Source organism: Scyliorhinus canicula, chromosome 22 (genome assembly GCF_902713615.1).
Source record: "Scyliorhinus canicula chromosome 22, sScyCan1.1, whole genome shotgun sequence".
Lineage (NCBI taxonomy): Eukaryota > Metazoa > Chordata > Chondrichthyes > Carcharhiniformes > Scyliorhinidae > Scyliorhinus > Scyliorhinus canicula.
In genome coordinates, this window is record NC_052167.1 from 20,619,205 (window position 1) to 20,641,648 (window position 22,444).

The 22,444-nt window shown below is 46.4% G+C and overlaps 2 protein-coding genes across 3 annotated transcripts in view; one reads left to right on the forward strand and one right to left on the reverse strand.

Moving 5' to 3' along the window:
• prdm8 (PR domain containing 8) overlaps nucleotides 1-22,444 on the reverse strand; it is a 120,760-nt gene that overhangs the window by 79,507 nt on the left and 18,809 nt on the right. The window lies entirely within an intron of this gene.
• Nucleotides 1-22,444, forward strand: part of LOC119956041 (anthrax toxin receptor 1-like) — a 92,065-nt gene that overhangs the window by 63,940 nt on the left and 5,681 nt on the right. For both annotated transcript variants that reach the window (XM_038782803.1, XM_038782802.1), the window contains exons 16-17: nucleotides 3,482-3,646; nucleotides 5,160-5,240. In XM_038782803.1, coding sequence (XP_038638731.1) covers nucleotides 3,482-3,646; nucleotides 5,160-5,240 — 246 coding nt within the window. The remainder of the gene's footprint in view (nucleotides 1-3,481; nucleotides 3,647-5,159; nucleotides 5,241-22,444) is intronic.

Here is a 22,444-nt window from a genome sequence, read left to right on the forward strand (position 1 = left end):
TCTAAATTAATTTTTTTAAAAGATAAGTGCTTGTGTGGCACAAATGTTCCTTGCCACTTGCCTCCTTCCAATTCTCCGTGAACCCCCGCATGCTGATTGCCTGCACCCTCAACCCCATGTGCCCCTCATTGCAGACCCTACTATACGTAACTGCCTAATGCAGTGGTGGAACGAGTGTGGGGGTGGGTGGCAGTGATTCCTCTGCCCCTCCCCATCATTTCGGAATCAGCGAATTTCATATTTCAGAACACAGAAAAACTGCTGAAAATTTAATTTCCTCCTTCAACTTGTGTCTCCAATCACGTTGCCACTCGAAGTCTGACACAAACGGCAAAGCAATACTTTTTTTAAATATAAATTTAGAGTACCCAATTAGTTTTTCCAATTAAGGGGCAATTTAGCATGGCCAATCCACCTACCCTGCACATCCTTTGGGTTGTGGGGGTGAAACCCACGCAGACACTGGGAGAATGTGCAAACTCCACACGGACAGTGACCCAGGGCCGGGATTCGAACCCGGGTCCTCAGCGCCGTAGGCGGCAATGCTAACCACTGTGCCACCGTGCTGCCCTTCGGCAAAGCAATACTGACAGCTGACGTCAGACCCCTGATCTGATATGAATGTCTTCAAACATTGATATCCACCTTCGATGGAAGGTTCGATCCCGGCTCTGGGTCACTGTCCGTGTGGAGTTTGCACATCCCCCCCCCCCCCCATGTCTATGTGGGTTTCGCCCCCAAAGAGGTGCAGGCTAGGTGGATTGGCCACATTAAATTGCCCTTTAATTGGAAAAAATTAATTGGGTACTCTAAATTTTTTTTTAAATTATGAGAACATATCTCTATCTTATTACTAACACAGTGGCCAGAATTCTCCAGCCGTTCGGATTCTCTGTTCCTGTCAGGAGTGCAGCACCCCCACCTGCGGGTTACCTAGCAGCGTGGGATGGCTTCGGTGGGAAATCCCATTGACCAGTGTTAGCAGTGGAGAACCGTGCTGACAGCGAATGTCGCGTCGCTGAGAAACACGTGACTGGAATCCAGCCCAGTTTATAAAATAGAGTTGTACGTTTTAAACTTTTTTCGCATTCCAAAACATCACAGAAGGCTCACTTTTTTTTTGTTAAGTGCTAGTCCACATATGTTGCCGTCTTTTTTTCTGTTTCTGTAATTGGAAACAAATTTTCTGTACTAACGCACAGATGCTTTTCGTGATGTCGGAACATGTTTGACAAATTCAAAGCACATTTAATAAGTGGTAGACATGCTACTGAAAGCGTTAACTTTACAACTTAACAATAGAGCATTGCCTCATAATGTAAAATACTTTACTTTAGCTGCTGTTAACATGTTTTAATTATTCTAATAATTCGATTATAATATTGCAGTGAATTAGAAGCTGGAGTAGGCCATCTGGTCCCTCGAGCCTACCCTGCCATTGGATAAGATCATGGCTGGTCTGATTGTGGCCTCTACTCTCCTGCCTGCCCTCCAGACCCTTGACTTCCTTGTCGATCAAGAATCTATCTTACTCGGCCTTGAAAAGTTTTCAACGATCCAATCTCCACAGCTCTCTGGGGAAGAGACGTCCACAGTCGAATGACCGTCTGAGAGAAAACATTTCTCCTAATCTCTTTAAGTAGAGATACATGGTGTGGCCTGGTTCTGGTCTCTCCCCAATGGGGGAAACATCCTCTCAGCATCCACGCCATCAGAATCTTGTATGTTTTAATAGGATCTCCACTCATTCTTCTAAACTCCATGGATACAGGCCCAATCTTTCCTCGTAAAATAAACACTTCACCCCAGGGATCGCTCATGTGCACCATCTCTGAATTGCTTCTAACGAAGCAAAGAGGCCAAGACTGTACAGAGTACTCCAAATGTAGTCTCACCCACGCCCTACAACACAATGCTATATTCCATTCCCTTCGCAATAAACAACGACATTCCATTTGCTTTCCAAATCACGCTGGACCTTCATACCAACCTTTAGTGATTCGTGTACCACGATGATGTACCATCAATTGAACGCGAGACGAGTTGCTGAACAAAAGTATGGCTTTAATCTACTAGATGTTAGCCCAGCGGTCGATTACAGTAAAAGGACGACCGCCGGGAGTATTGGGTATTTATACCCCGCCCTGGAAGCGGGGTTAACTCAGCCTCTCGACCAATCGGGGAGCCATCACATGACTGGTCTCAACCAACCGGTCGAGAGGCACATGACCGACCAGGGCCAATGGTAAGCCGGTGTTCTGCACCAATGGCAGGCAGCTATGCTAATCATACCACCACACACGACACCCATGATCCTTCTGCACCAGAGTTTTGTGATCTTTGTCCATTTGAATAATACACTGCTTTTCTATGGTTTCAATGCAGTAGTTTGCAGAAGATAGCACTTGTGTTCTAGAGTATTTGAATAACAGTGGGTAGAAGGTTAGTCTTTCCTCGTGTCTAATTTACAGACATTTCCAACAAACCTTAGGATAATGTTGATTCATTTTCTCAATTTTCAAACTGACGCTACAGGGAGAATTTTACCCAAATGTGTCAAAGAGTGTCAGGCTCGGACTGAAAACCGGCGTGTGTGTCTCCAGGTGCACAGCCGAGTTTTCAGACCAGATTTTCTGGCACTCGAGTGCCGAGAAAACCAAAGGGCGTGGTTTACGCCGTCACTATGTTGGGGCGGAGCCTGGTAGAGCCAGCCTTGCCGGCTCCACAGAGATCGGGGAGGCCTTTAAAGGTGGCGCCCCGATTTGCACTTAAAATAAACTGGCAAGGGGCCAGCATGGTGGCGCAGTGGGATAGCCCTGCTGCTGTCTCACGGCGCCCAGGTTCGATCCCGACTCTGGTCACTGTCCGTGTGGACTTTGCACATTCTCCTCGTGTTTGCATGGGTTTCGCCCCCACAACCCAAAAGATGTGCAGGATAGGTGGATTGGCCATGCTAAATTGCCCCCTAATTTGAAAAAATGAATTGGGTACTCTTTTTTAAAAAAAAATTTCAAGAAATAAATAAAAATAAACTGGCAAGAATTTTATTTTATCGAATCTTGAGGGAGTTTTGCGCCCACGTGGCCATTTGCGCTATTAGTAAACCCGGGTGCAAAACCCCCCCCATATGTTTTACTTTGAACATTTAGGGCACGTATCATCAGCACGTCATGTAATCTTTATGGCACCTTTGTGTTTTGTGAAGCTTCTAAGTGAATAGACACCTATTTTTAAACAAAGCAAACGGGAGAGTGTTTGCCTCCCTCTGCTATTAATTACCCTATTAAAATTGTATTCTCAGAACTTGTTGCTGAGATTTCATGAGCAAGTTAACAGCTGCTGAGCAAAAACAGCTATTCTCACTTTTTAAAAGAAAGGGATTGCGGCACCTAGATATTGCCATCTTTTTTTTTTACAAGAATTCCAAAGCTGACATTTACTACAGCATTTCAACTTCTTGAATTAATTTATTTTTGGTCAGGTACGCTGGGGTGGCAAAGGTTCGACCGAAGAAGGTGCAAAATTGGAAAAGCCCAAAAATGCAGTGGTCAAGATGCCAGATCAAGAGTTTGAACCGCTGGATCCTCGCCCCTACAAACCCCGAAGGCCACCCCCAGACCAGAGAAAATGGTACACCCCAGTTAAGGTAATTTATTTCTTGCTCTGTTTGTTTTTTATGGTCTGACCGATTGTAAAAGGAGTAGGATGAAGCATCGAGTCACATAATCACCCAAATAGTATGGGCCTGTCACAAACTGTTGAATACTCTTTTTTTTAAATACTGGGTGTATTCCTCCCAAGTCCATGCCAGCGGGTTTGAGGCTGAGCGCGGTGGGAGAATATGGCAGGAGGCTCAGAAATTGGTTACACGCCAGCGTGAACTCTGTATCATCTGTTGGTGCCCGCCATGGCGGGTTGGAAACCCCCAGGAGACCGGCATGAGCCTCTTTTTCATCCCGACAACGGGATTCAGGTGAAGGCCCCATCCCCACACCAGATTCTCCCTAATGAAAGCGGGAAAGGAATTCGGAACGATGCGACGTGCAGATGTCGAGACTCTCTTGAACAGTGCCTGGGGCTGCCTCTGGAGTTCAGGATGGAGGTACCCCTTGACTCTGGAACCCCACAGCAGAGGGGTGTGGGGAGGGGGGGGGGGGAGCGGGTGCATTTGCCTTCCACATTTGGTGTCCTGGAGGGGGTCCGCAATCCAGCCTCAGAACGTTCTTGGAGATCCATCTTCGTTCTCAGGTGGTCCACCTTCTTTTCTTCAAGAGCGGGTTAGTGACATTGGGCACCTTTTCAAGAGGGCACCCGGATACGACGGCAGTCCACCCGCCACCCAGACCTGCCCCACCACTGAATGCAGCGTAAAACACCCCAGGTGGATAATCAATGAGGTCAGGGCTGGAAGATTTGGCGTGTTTTCCTGCCAGCCGCCGCAGTGGGAAACACTCCACATCCTCTGCCCCGCCACGGCACTTAATCTCAAAATGGCAGAGGTCCGCCCTGTGACTCAGTATCAGCATTTTGCACGTCAGTCAGTCGATGATTTTGAGTGAACGTGCAATGCATAGCAAAGTGTAATGGTGCAAAGTGGTGCCGCGGGAGGTGGTCGTGGTGGCTGAAAACTTTGGGCTGTCAATTACTGTTTGGCAGGGTCACCACTAAGGAATAGTTGCTGTGGCACAGAGAATCCTGAACATACATCAAAAGCTGGTGAGATGCAATTGAGCCCACAGATAATACAAATGATTCAACAAGAACAAAGAATTTTTAGTCAGAATTTCTAACTTGGTTACCAATCTGTTGCAATATTAAAGTTCCTACATGGAACATAAAACAAATTCTATAAATAATTTGTGTAGTTTTACTTCTGAGTAAGATTCAAAATCACTAAATTTTTGTAGCGTGTTTTCACTTCTTCTGTTTGACCACAATATGATGTGTTGATCCTGCGGTGCACATGAAACCCCGGATCTGCCAGTCACAAAGTCATTATTACGACTATACAGAGCTCAATGTAATGATAACCAGTGCCATGTACGTGGACTAGGTTTTGAAGCTAATGTTTATCGTTTCTGAAGTGCAATAGGATAGTTTTTTTGCTAAGCAGCACCAAATAAATCTTATTCCTAATATTGTTGTGATCATTTATCCAGGGAAAATTGGATGCCATCTGGGCTCTTTTTCGCAGAGGCTACGACCAAGTGTCTCTGATGAGGCCACAGCCTGGGGACAAGGTAAGATCAGCCATAAACATACCTGAGCATCTTTCCAGCACAGAATGGCATGCTGGTTCACCTCCTGATTACTATATTTAGAAATCTCGGCAGAATCAATTCCAATCAAATTACGGGAAGTACGATGCCAATTTTGCGTTCTTAATTTCTGAACATGTACATTATGGCTGGAATTCTCCGGCCCTTCGCTGGTGCCGGGATTCTCTGGTCCTGCCGGATGCATAACTCCGCCCACTGGTTTCCCGGCGGCTTCAACGGGACAAGCGGCGGGAAGAGAGAATTCCCCAGGGAATGGCTTGCTAAATTCTCTGACCTCGCTCGCAGCGATAACGGGGCGGGCCCACAACGGAGAATCCCAGCCTCTATATATGCATATGTGCGCACACGTATTTTGTATATCATATATAGATATAAATGTACAGACAGATTAAATAATTAAAACGTCAAGAATGGTATATTCTTTTAATTTGGGCGGCATGGTAGCACAGTGGTTAGCACTGTTGCTTCACTGCGGCAAGGACCCGGGTTCGATTCCCGCCTTGGGTCACTGTCTGTGCGGAGTCTACATGTTCCCCGTGTCTGCGTGGGTTTCCTCTGGGTGCTCCGGTTTCCTCCCACAAAGTCTCGAAAGACGTGCTGTTAGGTGAATTGGACATTCTGAATTCTCCCTCAGTGTACCCGAACAGGCGCCAGAATGTGGAGACTAGGGGATTTTCACAGTGACGTCACTGCTCTGTTAATGTAAGCCTACTTGTGATATTAACAAAGATTATTAATAAATTATTATTATTAATCATTTTTTAAATAGTAAATTAACAATCTATGGCAAAGGTGATTTAGTTTTAAATAGCTTTACTCAAAGATGTGCAGGTTAGGTTGTTTGGCCTTGCTAAATTGCCCCTTCGTGTCCAAAATGTTAGGTGAGGTTACGGGGATAGGGTTGAGGCGTGGGCTTAAGTAGGTCACATCAATGTCAGTTGTGGCATTAAGATATTGCCCCAAGAATCTGAGAATTTATAAACTTGTTGTCATGATATGCAGCCACACACATAATGACATACAGACAATCACACACATAATGACATACAGACAATCAACTAATGGACACAGAGAACAGGACATGACCAATAAGCAGGCAGGACACTCAGGGGTGGGATCTGACTATAAAAGACAGGAGGCGCTCACACTCCCCCTCTATCCACTGATGAACATCTAGAGAGTCAGTCAAGGGTGTTGTTACAATCTCACACCTCCATCGCGTGGCTAAGAGCTAGTCTGGTTCAGTCAGACAGAGTAACCACACTTAAGTTAGCAGAGAGTCGAACTCACAGAGAACTGTGCTACTAGTTCAATAAACCTAATTAACTAACTTCAAGGTCTGGAGTATCTTTCTGATCAAAGTTGCAGCCAGTGTTAGACTAGTGTACCGAACACGACACTTGTAACTTATAAAACCAACTTAATAATAATAACACAATATATTGTTTGTATTTATGAAAGTTCAATTACATGTATCTTTTCCAAGTGTATATGCTCACAGTTGTGTGTGTTTGTTTATGTTCATGTGGGGCGTGAGTGTGTGGACGCATGTGTGTACATGGGTTCATGCAGGTGGACTTGTATGTGTGTGACACACCTATGCAGTACATATAATTTCCGAAATAGCCAAAAATCTATGATTCAGTAATAAGACCTGCAAATAACTACAAATAATAACTACCACAAGGCAGTAAAACCTGACTTGATGATGCTTTCGAGAAGCTGTAGATTTGCAAATATTTTGTTTTATGAGATAGTATGCGGGTCAATAATGTTCAGTGCACGGAGTTTCACTTTGGAATTGTCTATTTGTTCCCTAAATGTTGAAAGGTGTTACCAGATGTGGACAGTGCTTGTAATATGTGTTACCAACTATGCGTGTGTTACCAACTATATGTGTTACCAACTAATCAGTTTTGGCAACTAGATTGACTTTCATTAGCAAAGCTACTGAAACAGTTCAACTTCCTGATACTTTATATTATAGGACAATAAGAAATATGGGCAGGAGTAGGCCATTCAGCCCTTCCAGCCTGCTCCGCCATTTAATAATATCATGGCTGATCTAACACTCAATAAGTTCACTTTCCTGCCTTCTCTCCGTAACCCCTAGTTCCCCTTCTGATTAAAAACCTATTGATCTTGGCCTTGAAAATGTTGAAGGACTCAGCCACCACAACTCCCTGGGGTAATGAATTCCAATGATTGACCCCTCTTTGAGAGAACAAATTCTTTCTCAAATCCAATGCACACCTCCTTATTCTGCCCGCTGGTCCTACCCTCTCCCATAAGTGGAAACATCCTCCAATGCTTAACCTGTCTAACCCCCTAAGAATCTTGTATGTTTCAATCATATCACCTCTCATTCTACTGAACTCCCATGGGTACAGACCCAACCTGTTTAATCTTTCCTCGTATGGCAGTCCCTCCATACGCGAGATCATTCCAGTAAACTTCTGTAGTGCCTCCAGTGATAATGTATGTTTCCTTAAATACAGGGACCAAAACTATACCCAGTATTCTAAATGTGGCCTCACTAGTATCTTGGACAGTACCAGCGACATGTCTTTACTTTTAAACTCCAGCCCCCCTTGAAATAAAAAGCAGCATTCCGTTTGCCTTTCCTATTATCTTCTGGACCTGTATGCTAGCTTTCTGGGCTTCGTGAACAAGGAGCCCCAAGTCCCTTTGTGTTACAGCTTTCTGCATTCTCTCTCTATTTAAATAATAATCTGCCTCCTCGTTCTTTTTTCCAAAATAAACAATCTCACATTTTCCCACATTGAATTCCATTTGACAGTTTTCTGCCCGCTCACTATCTCTCTGTACCTATTTGTATCCTCCTTACATCCTGTCTTCCCTCCCACCTTTGTATCGTCCGCGGATTTGGCCACAGTGCACTCTTTTCCTTCCTCAAAATCATTAATATATTATCGTGAAGAGCTGTAGTCCCAACATTGATCGCTGTGGCATTCCACTGGTTCCTGCCCTCCAACGCGAGAAAGACCCCCCCTTAACACTACTCGCTGCTTCCTTATCTTATTTGTGTTGTGTAACATGCACCATTAACATGTGACTTATTCATTTGGCATTAGTATTTTAGCAAAGTTCTTTAAAAGACCCTATTGAGTGGACTTAGATCCACCATCTTTTTAAAACCAGGTCGGAGAATGGAAGGAAAGGCAAAATTTAGTGACGAGAATTAGTACTGCCCCAATCTGCATTTGCTGCCGGTTCTAGTAGCTGATCCTTTTCTGTCCAACCCAAATGGGAAAGCCATGGGCAGGGCCTAGATTTGCAGCCCATTTCCCTCCCATCTCTCTTTTCTACACTCATCCCCAGATCTACTGGCTGAACCATGGCAGTGGGGCCAGTCTGTGGTGAGAATGAGCCTGCAAAGGGCAAATTGAGAGCGAGGACTTAGAATAGATCACTTCACCTTCTGATTGCTTGCCTACTGAGGGACCAGCCTTGGCAAAGGCACTCAGCCAATCAGTTGATCTAGTCTTCAGGGCACTTTAATGCTGCTTCGTACCTCTACCTGCTACAGCAGTGGTCCCATTGCAGCACTGCTGTGATTTTCCTGGGGAGTTGTACGTGTATGTCTGTCCTGAACATCTAACGTCCCAAACAAGTGGGCTGAGTCGTGATGGGTCAGGTCAGAAGTCCTTTAGAGGGAGGTTCAAGAAATCCAACTCTCCCCTGCTCTTTATCAAAATGGTGCCCTGCGATCTTTTACATTTCAGTTAAACAGCTCGTCAGAAAGATGGAGCGTTCCACAGTGCAGCACTCCCTCAGCTCTGCACTGGAGTGTCAGTCCAGATTATTATGCTCATGTCCAGGAGTAGGACTTCAGCGCACTACCTTCTGACTCCAATGCAGAAGTGCTACCAACTGAGCCAACAGTTAAAACCAACAGGTTTCCCATATGCGTTATTGGTCAAATCCTCAAATGGCCAATTAGTTGTGCATTATGTCGGGAGTAACTGCACACTGTTGGTTAATAGATTCAGTCGTTATAATTATATGCAGCACAGATCTTCTAATTCGTCAGTGAATGTTAATCAAGGAAGCTAAAATCAGTGCATTGCTAATGATTAGACACATAGCACGCCTGACAAGGATGGCGTCACTCACTTTCTTTGGAAGAAATTGGTTTCCAATTTCAGTCAGCTGTTACATAATGTATGGATCTGTTCCTTCCTCTTACAAGTACAGCCCTATTGAGCTTTCTGAATAGGCGGTATCGTCCAGCTGTATTCTGCAACGTACATCCTGTCTCACACACAAATTCGAGTTAATAAGCCCACGTCTTCCTTGTGCCAACTTCTCATAATGAATACATTAGAGATTCTGTTTGGGCCAAACCTCCTTAAAGATTCACAAGACCAGCATTGAGGGAGGAAATGGTTTAAATTAAACCAAAACACTCTTAGACGGTCAAAGAATAGCGTAGTATGCATAAAATAAAAACAGCTAGTGAGGGACTGGCAGGAAACTGCAAAAAAAAAAGTGAATATCTGTTGGTTTAAGAAAAAAAAATCTCCCAGCTGCACGATTATGTATATGCTTTGATTTTCTTCAAAACAGAGCCATGGCAGTCGACCAATATTTATACAGAGTGGGAAGCAAGTAATCGGGATCACGACATGTGTTTGAAATAATACATGATGTCGGTAATTCAAAATATAAATCCTCAAAAGATTGGTAACGGACCCATTTTTGTCCACGAAACAAGTGATGCAGCAATCATGACACCATGATGTGGCCCTGCCAGTATTTTAACACCACACCGAAAGTGAGCAATGATCAATTTTCAAATTATTCTCGCACGTCCCACAGTGAGCCTCTCCAGGGGGAGCAGCGCAAGAAAAAACAAGACAACCTCTTTGTTTTGTTAGCGGCAAGTTTCAAAGAAGTGTTACCGGCAGCATTCCAACCAAGGAAAAAAGACTTCTGAAACAATTGTCGTGCTAGCAGGATGTGTGACCACAGCATTAGCAGCTCGCATGTGTTTTCAATCTGTGAACAAATGCTAGCGGCATGATTAGTATTTTAAAACCAGGTCCAGCAAGCTGGAAAAACAAGTTTGTTTTTTTTTAGTTCATTTGGAGAGTCTTTATTTGTCACCGATTGAACGATAAAAACCATTGTGCAGTTTCAATAAAATTGCAGGTGTCGTCAGCCTTATTAGCTGCACTTTCGAATCGATCGGCCACAAAGACAGATCTCAGCTGCAGTTAACAATAAAGCTCGCGTGGCTTGAACTAGCAATCTTTTCAGTTCTTGGAGTGGCTGGTAGATACGGAGCAGGAATATGACATTCATGTTCCCTCGAGCTGTTTTGGGATTTGGATAATGCTGACATGGCGCACTTAAGACCATCCTCAGCTGTTCTGAGGAGGCGGTAACAGAACCTCTTGAACTCATATACTCTTTGTGGTTCGTCCACAATGATGTTAGGCAGGGAATTCTGGGATAGTTCCTAGCGATGATGAAGGAACACAGATACATGCCCAAATCCAGCTGGTGTAAGACTTTGAGGGGGGGGGAGGTGGAAAACCTGCGATGGCAGTCCCCATGCACTTGTCTTTCTCAATTAGATTGTGGGTCGATGGGGTGAAAATAAGCTTGGTGAATTATCACAGTGCGTCCTATAGATACTACACGCTGTAGCCACAATGCTCTGGTGATGGATGAAGTGAGCATTGAACCCAATGGCAGAGATGCAGTAAAGGGGACTGTGTTATCCTGGGTGGCATCAGTTTCCTAAATGTTACTCTGGTTGCACACCCAGGTCAGTGACGAGTAATCCACCTTACACGAGCCACATAATTGATGGCAAGATTCTGAGGGGTCTGGAGATGAACCCCACACCCAGTCCTCCACGCTTGGGGGCTTCGCATCCTTTGACTGGAGAAGAATCCTCCGCCGGGCTACTAGGGACGCAAAGGCCAGAACACCGGCCTCTTTCGCCTCCTGCACTCCTGGCTCTACTGCAACCCCAAATATTGCGAGTCCCCAGCCTGGATTGACCTTGGATCCTACCACCCTCGATACCGTCCTTGCTACACCCTTCTAAAAATTCCCCCAGCGCTGGGCATGCCCAGAACATGTTGCCTCCATCCTAACTCGCACCAAGTCTCTTTTGTCCATCTCTACTGTGCTCGCTGACCTACGTTGCCTCCAGATTAAACAACGCCTCGATTTTAAAACTCTCATCCTAGTTTCCAAATTCTCTGGCTGCTCCCCCCCCGTCCGTCCGTCCCCCCCCCCCCCCCACCCCGTCCCCGTCCCCGTAACCCTGTGAGATGTTTGTGCGCCTCCAATTCGAGCCCCTTGCACGTCTCCAATTTTAATAGTTCCCCCATTGCTTTCAGCTGCCAAGACCCTGAGCTACGGAATTGCCTCCGTTAACCTCTCCACTCGTCTTTCCCCTTTAAGCTTGACCACGCCATTGATCAACAGCCCTAATTTCCCTTTATGTGGCTCTGTGTCAAACTTTGTTTTAAGGTGCATTTGTGGAGCACCTTGGGGTATTTTATTATGTTAACAGTTTTATGTATAAGCAAATTGTTGTTTTTGTTGTTCCTGGAACAAAAATCAATTCAATCCTTTACCTTTCCAGGGAGGCTGAGACCTCCACCTAAAATCATTCAGCAGTAGCCAAGCACAGAATAGCATTGTATGCCTCTCTAAAATTGTTGGAAAAGTTTGTCCTCTCTCTTTATAAATACAGTGTGACAGCATATCTGCATTTCCAGAATGCCATCATAATGAAAGTAATTCATTGCATTTTCTTCCCCAAATTAGCCAGCAGAATTCTTGAGTATTGCTGGACAAAAGAGTCATTTGTCGAAGCTGGTTGTCTTGCACTCTTCAGGGCTTTCGCAAGAAGACAATCAACAAATTTATAATCTATGAGAAGAGAGTGCTGATTGATTGGCAAGTGGACTCTGATTGTTAGCAACATTGTCACGGAGAATGCACCAGTTGATGGTGACTGATGATTAACTGCCAATCATCATTTGAAGTTTAAACCAGGCAGCTTGATGATTGGTCAAGTGTCCAGGCATGACCGTCATTGCCGCGGCCTGCAAGGTAGCCAGCCTGCTGCGTACCCCACTGACCACCCACGATGGCCCACGGTTGCGTAGAGCGACACCGGCTATACAGGTGCACCAACCCCACCCCACCTCTACCCCACCAACCCTCCCCCCGGCGCCACCCGCTGGCAGGGCACCACTCGGCCCACCCAAGGGCATTGTCCATGGAAGGCCCTGCAGGAGGCCGTAAGTCAGGGGCCATAGACACTCAGAGACACTCCCCACTGGTACTCCTTCCGGCATGGACTGGTGCTGGGCACCGACAGGGCCAGGGGTGTGGTGCGGCGGGCAGAGTGCCAGCTGGGGATGGAGGTAGAGGGGCTGCAACGCAGGCCGGGGCCACGTGTAGTCTGTTGGACCTGGCCGGGCATGGGGGGTACGCACCATGCCCGCCTGTCTGCCTTTCACTCCCTGCAGACAATGGATTTCAGAATCCAACCAGGAATGATGGCAATCAGCAAAGCGGCAGCAACGCTGGAGGATGCACTGAGGCTGTACAAGCAGGAGCTGCTCGGGTATCACCCTGCAGCAGCGAATCTTGGCCCAGAAGAACAGGGGCCAGCCTGTGAGGATGGAGATCCGGCCAACAGGCTGAAGTGGAGGTGGGAAGGAGGCGCCGCATTAGGCCTCGTGTGTATCGGCAGCGCCTGTCATTCGAGGACCTGCTGCACCGGGGATGCTGTCTAAGACGGCAGCTGAGCAGGGGGACCATACGGCACATCTGCATGATTATGCTGCACCTGGAACCGTGGCGGTATGGGGGAGAAGGCCCGCTCCCGGTGGTCGTCAAGGTAACTGTCGCCCTGAACATTTTCGCCACTTGGTCCTTCCAGGCTGCGATTGGGTACCTTTCTGGGATCTCACAGACCGCAATGCACAGGTGCATTCGTGCCGACATGGGGGCCCTGTATGCCCGCTCGGCACAATATATCAGCTTCAATGTTGAGCGAGCCCACCAGGATGCCCAGGCAGCAGAGTCGCCATCATCACCGGCATCTCCCAGGTTCAGGGAGTGATCACCGGGATGCATGTTCCCCAATGAGCACCGGCACACGAGGGGGTGGTCTTCACAAACCGAAAGAGGTTCCACTCCATGAACGTGCAGCTGGTGTGTGACCACGAGATTCACATCATGCACGTTTGCGCCCAATACCTGGCCAGTGTGCATGACACCTTCATCCTGGCACACTCTATAGTTCCTGATACTCTTCCGTGTCTGTTCCCTCTGTCCATTGGCTCTGCGACTGAATCTCCAGCATCGATGGGACCACTGTTTCCAGAAACTCGAGATCCATATGGATGGTAGCTAGTCCCTGGGGCTGACCCAGCCTCTGACCACACGCTTCTGGGGTTCCTACCTCCACCTGATGTACCTCTGCAAGTGCGTGGTGCGCACCAGATAGTGTCCCAGGAGCCTCTTCACTAACGAGCCCAACCGTAGTGAGTGTCTCTGGGATGGTCGAGGGTGTTGGCGACAGTTCTGACGGAACATCAGTGTCGTCCCCAGGCTGGTGTTCCAGGGTGTCACAGCTTGATGATTGGGGGCTCGCGTCGCTGTCTGTTCCTGCCTTCTCGCTGGACGTGTCCTGGGGTTGTGGCTGAGGGTGGGGGACACCAGAAGGGTCAGCCTCGCCGCCAAGTGATCCTGCAAGACACAAGACATGACACATGGTTGGATCGCGGGTTGGGGTGGTTTGGGAAAGGTGTCGTAGGGAGGCTGGTGTGGGGGTTGTGCAACATGTGCGATGGGAACACTGCAACTCAAGGGGAGCTTACCTCGTTCTCCGATGCCAACCTCCCCCTCGGTGACGGCCATCTTCCCGGCCCCACCGGCCAGGTCCAGTGCCCGCCGCTCCGCGAAGGTGAGGGGCCGCAGGTCCAGTAGTCCCTTCCAATCTTCTCACTCTTCCTACAGTGGCCTTTGTGAACAGTGCACTACGCCATGGTGGGTGGTATGGGTGTTGGCATGTGGTGCAGGGTGGGGTGCGAGCAGACTGCCGGCAGTGGGGTTCGGTCACTCTTGGAGGGTGGGTGTATGGGACAAGAGGTTGGTACCAGGGAAATGGTGCTGGTTACTCACCCTGGCTGCCCTGTGTGCAGCTTTTTCCGGCATTGCTGGCCGGACCTGACGGTGGGGCCAATAGCGCTCATGACCTCTGGCATCTACGCCCAGGTCCAGTGTACGGCAGCGGGTGGCAGCCTCCTTCCCACCCCGGGGAACAGGGTGCCCCTCCTCTACTCCACAGCGTCCAGCAGGGTCTCGAGCTCCATATCTGCGAACCGGGGTGCTGGGCTGCCATTTTGTTGGCATTGTGTGTGGGGAGTGGAGTGCTGATATGCAGCTGCTGCTTGTCAGCCTCTCGTGTGCCAATCCTAGTCCCGCCAAATCGGACACTGTTTTTCATTGGAATTGCTCGAGTTCCACGTGGCGCAGGTGGCTAGCCCATTAACGGATCCTGAATTGCTCCAGGACTGACGCTGCTTCCGTGGTCGTCGAACACCATCCATTCGGTCCCGGCGGGAGCACTCAGTCTCTGAAAGGGAGAATCCGGCCCCTTGTCTTTTGAGGAAAGAGAGAAGAGATCTCGGGCTGGATTCTCCCGTCCCCCAGCCGGGTGTTGCTTCGCGGCGCGCCATTCGCTGGCGGCGGGATTCTCTCTACCCACCGCTTGTCAATGGGATTTCCCATTGAAGCCCCCCACACCGTCGGCAAACCCACAGGCCGGAGAATTCCAACCATGGACCTTTCCTTGTCGGAAGGTGTCCGAGAAGTGATCCCTTAGAGAGATATGAAACAGTAAACTGTACGGATAAACCTTTAACTAAAGCTTTAACTTAGATTAGAAGAAAAGAACAGCTTCAAACTAATAAAAGGCAAATTTTATCAGAAAGCTCGTCACACAAAAGTGATCAGCCTCTAAAGAGTGTAAATTTTGCCCTGCTGTTGTTAACGTCACATTCCACAATAAAAACATTCCTGCAGAGAACATGCTAACTAAAACACATCAATGTGTTTTATTGTAGATTAAACCAATTGGATGTCGCAACGAGGGACATTAAGAACCATTCTGGATGCACAAACTAAAATAAGCCAAATTGACTTTCTCATTTGTAATTATCGTACGATTTTATGATTTAAAATATTTCCCGTAAAAACCTCACTTTAACTGTTCTGACTGATGATGGGCATTTCTTTAACGATTAAGAATCGTATCTTACAATGCCTGCGGTTAGGTTTTGGGCAACTACAAAAACCGAAATGATGCAAAATTAAACAAGATTGTGACCAGTCAGCTATCAACAAAATGAAGATGACAAGACAAATCATTGTTACCCGATTTAATCTACAATAAAACACGCTGATGTGTTTTAGTTAGCATGTTCTCTACAGGAATGTTTTTATTGTGGAATGCGGCGTTACCAACAGCAGGGCAAAATTGACACTGTTTCGAAGAGATTGCCATGGAGGTGAACACTAAGCATGGATTACAGAGTTCTTAGAACAGCTGAATGAAATGGCTTTGTGCATTGTTACCAGACGTTGCTTTGTGATGCAGCGAGAGGTAATTTACAATACAAGTCAGCATCTAGGTGGTCCAGTGAAATGAATACTTCAATGGAAGGCCCTAAAAAGGACATGAGGTCATGCACAAGATGATAATCAGGCGTTGGCATTCAGGCGTGATGTCCTTAGGCAAGGACTAAACAAATTGCTGTGATTGATTGGGCTTAAGTCAGGGTGAGGGTAACGCCTGCTGCCTCGCCACTTGGGCAGAGAAAAGGCAATTCGGCGAGCAGTCCGGCCAACAGCCAAACACAAGGACGAACATATGGGAGCGAGCAGAATGGTGCAGCATGAATACTGCACAGATGTGAGTGGAGGTAAGGGAGTCGTTCCATATGGTGCCTTGCTGGTCCTTTGGTTGGTCATGAATGGCAACAAGCTCTGGTTCAGGACAGCAGAGAGATTTACTGTCAGGACTAATGATGGGAGCATGGAGAGCAGAATGTCGGCAGACTGATAAGCTGCTTCTTAGGGGCGACAGGCTGAGTCACTAAATGCAAACTGGGAAACGGACAGCTGTCACGGCTAGGATCATTAGTCCAGTCTTCAACAATGCATCTCTGACACCTTGCTTTAAAGATTTAATGCATACCAGACTGCAAGAGAACAATATGCCAGGGGTATTGCATTAGCGTAATTATTACCCGTCATACCTCATTAATCTGTTTACTAAATCATTGTGGGGGAGGGGTGGTGATCATTTGGCTGATTTGATTGTCATTGAAATTAAACGTGGAAAAATTAACCGCAAAACACAAATATACATTCGTACACCTTCATCCGCAAGCCCAGGGAAACATTTTTAACAAACAGTTGTGATTGTTTAAAAAAAATAGTGTCCTCCATTGCCTACAAGAAGCGGCGTGTTCACGTAATACAGTGTCACGATTTCTCATTATATTACTTGGTTGTGAGTCATGATAATCATTTAAAATCTATTCCTGCCAGGATTCACAAATTGTATTATCCTGTCCTTTGTGCAGTTCGGCTCGCTACATTTATATGAATGTGTTCACATTAGAAATGAGTAATTACAGCATGAAAAGTGGCTATTTAGTGCTTGGAGCATCTGCAACAGAAGTATTTAAAAAATATTGTTGCAAATGATTAAAATGAATAATGTCTGTTTGCATATCAGCATTTGTTAGATTAAGATTTCCATCTGTGTAACATTAATGATGATACCCTCAAAGTCCATTGAAAAACACACTTGAGACTTGAAGATCATTTTTGTACTTGGAAATATTGCGTTTTTTTTGATCGAATCATCTTAAACAAGTAGCAATCTGGTGTTGAAAAGTCAAATTCATTGTGTTGCACCAGGATAGATTAGTTTGTGGGATGTTTATCAAAAGGATTGCTGAATAGACTGTCTTCCCAAGCATAGGTTAATCTGATATATTCCATCTCGTACCCAAATGTGGCCACCTTCTTGATGTTTGTCAGCTGGATTTCAAACCATTGTTGAGCAACAGAACGTGGATCTCGTGCTGACGAAGCATTCATAGCATGCTTCCCATTCAGCCCGTCCAATTTGAAAACAACAAGGAGACTGCAAACCGCTGATCTCTTAAATCATTAACTCAATTATGTACCTTCCAGGCAAGTTGAGAACTGACTTCTTGTCGAAAGAGAGTTTGTCAGGCGGATAAGCTCTATCTGCTGGAACAAACATTATCTCTTAAGAATTCAACTTGAAAATATTTTTTTAATGAGTTATTCTCGAGTTTTTAATGGATAAAAGCAACAATTCCTGCAGATTAAACACCGTAGGAAAATTATGGCCTAAAAGCAAACCTGAAAATCATACAGCGTGACACATCTGATGATTACAGTGATCCAACGTAAAACAGAATAGAAAGTGTCCTGTTCACATTCTAACATTTAACAAAGAAGCATATCATTTTCAATACAGTCATTTCGGACATGATTGACAAATGGTGTGAGCTATATTTACACACAAACACAGTAAGTGGTAATTTAATCATTTTGTAGTTTTCTGAACTGTTTTACTAATTCAGAAGACCAAGCGTAGACATGACGTAACTTGCTTTTAGTACAGAAGCAACGAAACTGTTGATCGTAGTTAAAACAGAAGGGCATTCCTTTCCCCCACTTGCAGAGACCCAAGAGTGTGCCAAACAAAGAAGGGAATCTTTTCTGTCACAATATGGCTCGTGGCCTTTAAACTCTCCATCTGCTTGTCTGACAAGTAATCAAAGCGCGTGGCAGGGACTGGCAGCACATTGACGGCCCTTCTCACTTTAACTGGAGTGAGAGTAATTTGAACAGATTCATGGTTTCTTATTTGATTGTATACCAGTGATGGGTTAGCGATGATTTTTTTTTTTACCGCCGAGTATTTTTGTGTTTGATTAACATAGCATGAAATGAGCACAGACACTTTGGGACCATGGTTATATTCTTTAATCAGTGGCCATTGCCCAAAGGAACATTTAACGTGCTACACAGCTATTTTTTTTTTTTACTGCTGTTTAATTTAAATATAAAAACTGTGAGGTGCAATTGTTTGAAATGAAACTCCTTGCTGAGTGACTCTGAACTACCTGCCGGATGTAAATGGTTACACTTCCATTCTGAAAGGAAGGGTTCACATTATAATCCGCTTCATTTGGGAGTTGACTGAAATTTCTTGCATTTGCTATGATATCGGAACAAAGTTGTGTTTCCTGGTAGTACACACCGGGCGGAACTCTCCCAAGAAATTTCTAAGCGTGGGCCGGGATTCTCCAACCTCGCCTCTGTGGCGGTGATCCTCTGGTCCTGCTGCAGTGGATGAGGTTTTGGCTGAGTGCCAAACTCCCCATTCCCGCTGGTGGCGGGGCGAACGAGGTCGGAGAACCGCGGGAGTGGTCACCGGTGGGAAACGAGGTGCGATCCCCGCTGGGCGGTTGGGCACGATCCAGATCGCAGTCCACCCACGCATAGAAATTTATTTTTGGTGCCGGCTGGGTGGAGGTTTCATCAGCACAGAGAGGCAGAGCCTAAATACACCGACAAGCCCGGCTTCACAGTCTGATCTCAAAGTGGCAATAAAGCGGGCAGCACGGGTGGCGCAGTGGGTTAGCCCTGCAGCCTCACGGCGCCAAGGTCCCAGGTTCGATCCCAGCTCTGGGTCACTGTCCGTGTGGAGTTTGCATATTCTCCCCATGTTTGCGTGGGTTTCGCTCCCACAACCCAAAGATGTGCAGGCTAGGTGGATTGGCCACACTAAATTGCCCCTTAATTGGAAAAAGTGAATTGGGTACTCTAAATTTTAAAAAAAGTGGCAATAAAGCATGCCCCCCCCCCTCTCTTCCCCTAACCATCCTTACCGGCATCATCCCCCCCCCCCCCCCCACTGACTCCACCACTACCTTCCCCCGTCAAGGATGGAGGGCGTCCCAATGAGTCTCCCTTTACACCTCCCCATCCCTTCTCGCCAGCATCAAGTTTCCCTCCACCCCTTCAATCGGCAGTACCAGCCCCCCCCCCTTCCATTAAGTGATCAGTACCCCACTGTGGTGTCGCCAAATGTCCCCCCCACACCCCGCATGCTCGCCCTTTCAGGCCCTGACCCTTGGCAACGCCAACTTGGCATGACCATGGCACTGCCCTGCCATATCTCCAACTACCTGGGGGCTCCAATATCTTCCGAGCCCCCCCCCGGCCCTGGCGTGGTCATTACATCTGGTCTCCGGTGGTGGAGACCAGACATGATTCCCGCTGGCCTCGCACTGTGCCGGTGGTTGGGAGGGGGGAGGGTTACCGGAAGCTGGGGTGTTTCCATTTTAAACTGACCCAACATATTTAAATGCTGATTTAAATAAGCGAAAGACATGGGGCTGGTTTAGCTCACTCGGCTAAATCGCTGGCTTTTACAGCAGACCAAGCAGGCCAGCAGCACGGTTCGATTCCCGTACCAGCCTCCCCGGACAGGCGCCGGAATGTGGCGACTAGGGGCTTTTCACAGTAACTTCATTGAAGCCTACTCATGACATTAAGCGATTTTCATTTCATTTCATTTCAAGAATCAGATTATGTCAGCTGTAGCAGTCCCAGGAACGTCACTCTCTGTTTGTTTGGCAACCAACGCAAACCCTGTTATTCTCCCGGCAATGCAACTGAAGAATTTAAATTGCCCCTTAATTGGAAAAAAAATTGGGTACTCAAAATTTATTTTTTAAAATAGATAAAGAGCGAATACTAAAAATGTCATGACTCATTTTTTTCTTTTTCCAAATGCGGACTGACCTGATATTTCCAACATTCCCATTTCCAATTCGCACTATATTAATGTAAGGAACAATTAATAACAAACAGCAAGCTCAAGTACATACTCATATGCAACTAAATCAGCAGTGTTGTGGCATTGCGTCATTGCTCCTGTTGATTGTAATGCAATGAAATCCCAGCTGATCAAAACCCACAAGCAATAAATGATTATTAGGTTAATGCAGGGTGAGCCAGGATCAGTCACTTAGCAGACTGAAAAAGACATCTGAATAAATTTGAAGTTCGAGACAACTATCAGGCCCAAACGAAGCGGTCGTTCAGGCAAATGGAATTTATTTGACTTTGAAGTTATGGTATTTGCTGCCAAATATTTTATTTGTGCGGGAAATATGTAAACAAGCAGTTAATGAATTTGGTGTACGAGGTAGCAAAGACTCTGGGGAGAAGAATCAGATCTTCAAAGCAGATTAAGATGATTTCTTCTTTGCTGATCTTTTCGCCAGTGTTTGGATAACTTGTTGGACAAGTTCATCGTGTGTGTGTGGGGCCAACCAATCAGTACTCCGTTCTCTTACGGTATCGATCTGTTCTTTCCCCTGACATTGGTATTCTTTTTTTAATATAAATTTAGAGTGCCCAATTATTTATTTTGTTTCCAATTAAGGGGCAATTTAGCGTGGCCAATCCACCTAACCTGCGCATTTTTGGGTTGTGGGGGTGAAATCCACACAGACACGGGGAGAATGTGCAAACTCCACACAGGACAGTGACCCAGGGCCGGGATTCAAACCCGGGTCCTCAGTGCCGTAGTCCCAGTGCTTGCCACGTGCCGCGCTCTCTCCCCCCCCCCCCAATATTTTTGCGGACTGTTGCGGAGTATAAGACAAAAAGCTTTGACAAAAAAGTCTCTTTCTTCAGTAATATTCAACTTTGTTAATTAGCTACAGACAGATGCCAGAGATTATTTTCCAACTGGTGTATCACTCAATAGAGTATTAATGTTTCTTTCCAGGAAATCGTTGGAATGGGTGTAGTGTAAAGAAACATATGCACCGTTGCTAGCCCAATATTCCTGAATGCAGAATACATCATGGCATGTTCACACACAACAGGCGTGAACATGTTCGACGTTCATTGTAGTAAGATGGCATGTACATTACAATTGTCTTTTGCTACTGAGTGAAATTCAACAAACTTCACACCCAAGTGGCATACTACCAATGAAAAGCATTTTTGCTGGCACAATTTAATTCAGCCTTTAGCAGGCTGCCTCTGCTGAAAAAATCTCCTCCAGGACAGGGAACATATTTGAACATTTTGCGCAGAGTAGGTAATCATTACTTGCAGGTGGTGAGGTTGACTATTGAGTACTGGCTGAAATTAGTCAGCTCCTGTCATAGAATCATTGAATTTACAGTGCAGAAGGAGGCCATTCGGCCTGTCGTCTGCAACGGCCCTTGGAAAGAGCACCCTACCCAAGCCCACACTCCCACTCCATCCTCACCCCTCCACCCTATCCCTGTAGCCCCAACTAACCTTTTTTGGACACTAAGGGCAATTTTAGCACGACCAATCCACCTAACCTGCACATCTTTGGACTGTGGGGGGGGGAGGGGGGGAGAAACCGGAGCACCCGGAGGAAAGCCACGTAAGCACGGGGAGAAAGTGCAGATTCCGCACAGACAGTGACTCAAGCCAGTAATCGAACCTGGGAGTCTGGAGCTGTGAAGCAACTGTGCTACCATGCCGCCCAGTCAGGTCATGGATGTTATGCTCAGTACCAAACTAAGAAGAGTATATACCCATTGGATTAGAAGGAAAGAATTTTGGAGATGATTTTGCATATGAAGAAACAAACTAGGAGCAGGAGTAGGCCACTCGGCCCGTCGAGCCGTCTCTGCTATTCAATATGATCATGGCTGATTGATAACCTCAATATCACCATCCTGCGTGTGCCTCATAACTTTTGACTCGCTTGTTAGTCAGTAATCTATCTACCCATGCAGTAAAACTACTCAACAACTCTGCTTCCACCACTCCCTGGGGAAGAGAGTGCCAAAGATTCACGATCCTCTGAGAGAAAAGATTTCTCCTCACCTCTGCCTTAAGTGGAAAACCCCTATTTTTAAATGGTGCCTCATGGTTCTGGTCTCTCCCAAAAAGGGAAACGCCCGCTCAACATCCATTCTGCCAAGTCCCTTCAGGATCTCGTATGTTTGAATAAGGTCTCCTCCCATTTTTCTAAACTCCAGTGGATA